At 43.3% G+C, this 4,707-nt stretch overlaps 1 protein-coding gene across 1 annotated transcript; it reads right to left on the reverse strand.

Annotated features, from left to right (window-relative positions):
* Positions 1-515: 515 nt before the first annotated feature.
* On the reverse strand, positions 516-3,107 carry LOC306916421 (uncharacterized protein). Its single transcript, XM_079494264.1, has 2 exons — positions 2,955-3,107; positions 516-1,071 (listed from the first exon to the last, which is right to left on the reverse strand). Exons 1-2 carry the CDS (start codon positions 3,100-3,102, stop codon positions 587-589), a joined length of 633 nt encoding a protein of 210 aa, XP_079350390.1. The 5' UTR covers positions 3,103-3,107; the 3' UTR covers positions 516-586.
* Positions 3,108-4,707: the final 1,600 nt, after the last annotated feature.

A 4,707-nucleotide genomic window follows, 5' to 3' on the forward strand; every position in this document is an offset into this window, starting at 1 on the left:
AGTAATTATAGCTGAAATCATTAATATATCAATGTTCGGATATTAACCTGAGGGCCACATTACTTGATAGTGGGGGCCGCATGTGGCCCCCGGGCCATCAGTTGCCCATGTATGACTTAGACCATACATGGGCAACTGGCATTTGAAATGAAATAATGTCAGGATTCCAATTAAAAAAAAAATAGCAAAAGATTCAGGATTTCAATTCAAATATATATATATATATATATATATATATAATGTAATAGCTGATCTACAAGCTCAAAACGCATTGCAGGGAGATGCATTTTGAGCTTGTAGATCGGCTATTTTGCTACGACAGTAATATGCAATGTGCAGGGAGTGTGGAAATATAGTGGCCCTCTCCATTGTCAAAGTTGCCCACCCCTGGTCTAAGTGGTCTGGACATTTTAAGATGGTATTTACTCAACCTCGAATATTCAAATGTTACAGCTTGAACCCACATTTTAGTAAATTCTCACGTTAAACATGGGGAAAGAAGGAGGACACAATGATACGTTTAAACACTTTTAATTGAAGTCAATAGACATGATTATTGCCGAACATCCTGATCAAGTGATTTCAGTCACTTCTCAAGGTCTTCTGCCGTCTCTGTCTCCTTCTGGGCCTCCTCTGCCTCCTTCCAGGCCTCCTTCCTGGCCTCCTGCGCGATCTTCATCCAGGCCTCCTTCACACCCACCTTCAAGGGCTTATTAAAGGCCTCTGCCCAGGCCTCCATCCAGGCCTCCATCCAGGCCGCCGCCGCCTCCTCATCAGCCTTGTCCCAGGACTCCTTCCATGTCTTATTCCAGGGTTTATCCCAGACTGCCATCCAGGCCTCCTTCCAGGACTTATTCCATGCCTTATTCCAGGGCTTATCCCAGACCGCATTCCAGGCCTCCTTCCAGGCCTCCTTCCAGGCCACCGCCTCCGCCCCGGCAGCCTCAGTCTTGTTGGGCCCCGCACTCATGTCGTCAGGCATATTAGTGACGTTGGGCCCAGCACTCATGTCGTCAGCCATATTAGTGACGTTTGGCCCAGCACTCATGTCAAAGTATAATGTGTAGAATCCTGTTGGCACAAGACAGTTTTTAATACAGCTAATGAAAAAAAAAAGTCTTCACAGGGGAATAGACAAATTAAGCCATCCAATATTTGCCCCCGTCGAGGAGATCATTTCCCATTAATTTCAAAAAGTATTTAAAAACATTTAAGCCTCAGACACAACAACTCGGCTGGTGACAATTAACTCATGACAAACCAAGGGCAGGGTACAACACCGGTTTGTTTTTCTTCCAATTACTAGTTATTCGACAAGCTTTTCAATCACCTGCACATAATTTCTTGACAGAAAGTAGCTGATAATATGTCTACAGTGGATTTTTACAAAACAAACATTTTGCAGTTTGAAAGGATAAGTCAAGCTCTCCCTACAGCTGCAATGTTGATGAGTTTAACGTCGTTTAACACAAGCAGATCGGAAATGCAATTTGGATCAATGGGATGTCAATTGAGGGTATTGCAACTCTAGTGTTGCAAATTGCAGCTACTGCACCAGCAACAGGGTTCAAATCTGGGGTACAAGAGGAAAGTGCATAGTGTAGCAGCTTTAACGCTCTGTTAATTTAGTGTGTAGCACAGAGGTGCAAAAACTACCAAGGACCCCAAAGTGTACAAATGGACCCATAAATCGAAATTAACATTATGGCTCCATTTGTACAATCAAGAGTTACACCCATGAAGGGTCCATTTGGAACCCCCTCAAAGAACCATCAGGGTACCTGGAGTGAGAAAAGATGCACAATATCAGCACCCTGAGGCCTCATTCACACGTACTGTATCAAACACTGATCAAATTGTGTGGTAATTTTTTTAGGCCACCACAATGCTTTTCCAATGGGAGTCACATGTTTGCTCAAACCATGTGACTCGCATTGAAAAAGCATTGTGGTGGCCTAAAAAAAAAAAAAAAAATGACCAAACATTTGTTTGATACGTGTGAATGAGAAAGTCACCTGCACATAATTTCTTGACAGAAAGTAGCTGATAATATGTCTACAGTGGATTTTTACGAAACAAACACTTTTCAGTTTTGAAAGAGGATAATTCAAGCTTTCCCTACAGCTGCAATGGAGTTTAACATTGACCAAACACATGTTTGCTCAAACCATGTGACTCCCATTGGAAAAACAAAATGACCCAACATTTGTTTCATACGTGTGAATGAGGCCTGACTCTGACCAGAATGGAACAGAGACTCTATAATTGGCAACTTTGGCCAGACATGTGAAGGAATCAAGGAAGAGAAGCAATTTCATTATGGCTGAAATAATGTCTGCTTTGCATATAAAGCCCATTCAGAAATGCTAAAATGACAGTCAACAGACTGGAAAAGCTTAAAATTAAAGCTTAAAGGCCAACTTTTTTCAACCAAAGGTTCATGTTTTAGGTTGTTAGTAGAGAAAGTAAATGAGCGCACATTTCTTTATTTGCTGCTTTTTTTTAGCGATTTTTTACATGGGGGGCAGGGGCATTCGAACATGGGGCTAAATATGTATATTTTTTTACAAAATGTTAGTGATTTTTTTTAATATTTACTATAGTCCAACTAGACCCAAGGAAATTACATCTGGCCATAAAAGATCACAGGATCTATTGGATGTGACAAACTGACATATTGAGCCTACGTTCACAGTCAGTAGATCCCGTGATCTTATGTGGCCAGATATAATTTCCTGGAGTCTAGGACTATAGTAAATAATTAAATCACTGTAAATGTTTGTAAAGAAATATGTATTTAGCCCCATGTTCAAATGCCCCCACCCCTGTCAAAAATAGCTAAAATTGCTAAAACAAAAGAAAGCAGCACATGGAAAAACACTCATCTTTTACTTTCTAAAACAATTTAGTATTAAAATGCACATTGGAAACAAATCAAATGTAAAGCTTTTTACCTGGGGCAAACCCAAGACCGAGAAGAAGACCAAGAACAAGATTAAAAGTGCATAACATGGCTGCCACTGTCTGAGGAAGAAGTGAGTAGCTTGACTGGCCCTCAGCAGAGGTTTTGAGGCTTGCTGCTGGTCCCACACAGCTGTTCATGATCAGCATTAATGAGTGGAAGAGTTGCTCACCTCATGACTGTCATTGGATGGGAAAGTTTGGACACCCTTTGTCAGACTTCTGATTGGTCCCTGACTGACTAACCAGCAGTCTCTTTCTGACTTCGGACTTTTACTTAGTACTTTAAGCACATTTTGATGCCGATACTTTTGTACTTTTACTCAAGTACATTTTAAATTCCGTACTTTTACTTGTAACGGAGTAGTTCTAAATCGCAGTATTGGTACTTTTACTTAAGTAAAACAATTGAGTACTTTTTCCACCACTGACTTTCTGAAGCAGAAGCCCGAGTAGCTGAACTTCAGGAGAGGGCCCAGAAACGGCAGGAGAGCCAAACGCAGATGGCCTGCATCACCTTTCTGCCACTCGGCATATAAAGGTTTGCATTTTTGGGAAAAAACAGCCCCATCGACAAGCTTAGTTCATAGATTTAGTGTAAAGGAGGGGAAAAAATGCATAAAGTATAGCGCTAACCATTTCACTAAGTATTGAGGGTCTAAGTCAGGGGTGGGCAACTTTGACAATGGAGAGGGCCACTATATTTCCACACTCCCTGCACACTTTCTGTCAAGAAATTATGTGCAGGTGATTCTTTTTCTAAGTGTTGGATTTTTGAAAAGCTTGTCGAATAACTAGTAATTGGAAGAAAAACAAACCGGTGTTGTACCCTGCCCTTTGTTTGTCATGAGTTAATTGTCACCAGCCGAGTTGTTGTGTCCGAGGCTTAAATGTTTTTAAATACTTTTTGAAATGTCTATGGAAAAATGAATGGGAAATGATCTCCTCGAAGGGGGCAAATATTGGATGGCTCTAACTTAATTTGTCTTTTTAAGTCATTATCTATTTTAAAAACTCCATGTCTTGTGCCAACAGGATTCTACACGATTCCACTCAACGTCACTAATCTGGCTAAAGACATGAGTGCGGGGCCCAACGAGGCGGAGGCTGTCGAGGCGGTGGTGGCCAACGTCACTAATCTGGCTAACGTTGGGCTAACGTCACTAATCTGGCCCAGCACTCGTGTCGAGTGCTGGGCCCAACGTCACTTATCTGGCTAACGACATGAGTGCGGGGCCCAACGAGGCGGAGGCGGTGGTGGCCTGGAAGGAGGCCTGGAAGGCGGTCTGGGGTAAACCCTGGAATAAGGCATGGAATATGTCCTGGAAGGAGGTCTGGGTGGCAGTCTGGGATAAGCCCTGGAATAAGACATGGATTAAGACATGGAAGGAGTCCTGGGACGAGGCCGTGAAGGCGGCTGAGGCGGCGGCGGAGGAGAAGGCTGAGAAGGCGTTGGCCTGGAAGGAGGCCTGGAAGGAGGCCTGGGCGGCGGCCTGGATGGAGGCCTGGGCGGAGGCCTTTAATAAGCCCTTGAAGGCGGACGCGAAGGAGGCCTGGATGAAGATCGCGCAGGTGGCCAGGAAGGAGGCCTGGAAGGAGGCAGGATGCCCAGAAGAAGACAGAGACGCAGAAGACCTTGAGAAGTGACTGAAATCATGATGAGCGGCCGGCAACATCTGACTTCATCATCACTTGATCAGGATGTTCGGCAATAATCATGTCTATTGACTTCAATTAAAAGTGTTT

Source organism: Electrona antarctica, assembly GCF_951216825.1.
Source record: "Electrona antarctica genome assembly, chromosome: 23".
NCBI lineage: Eukaryota > Metazoa > Chordata > Actinopteri > Myctophiformes > Myctophidae > Electrona > Electrona antarctica.

Coding starts and splice junctions, on each gene's coding strand:
- LOC306916421 (XM_079494264.1), bottom strand. CDS start 3,102: ATGAACAGCTGTGTGGGACCAGCAGCAAGCCTCAAAACCTCTGCTGAG. Junction 1,072..2,954: donor CGGTCTTGGGTTTGCCCCAG/GTAAAAAGCTTT, acceptor TTGTGCCAACAG/GATTCTACACATTATACTTT.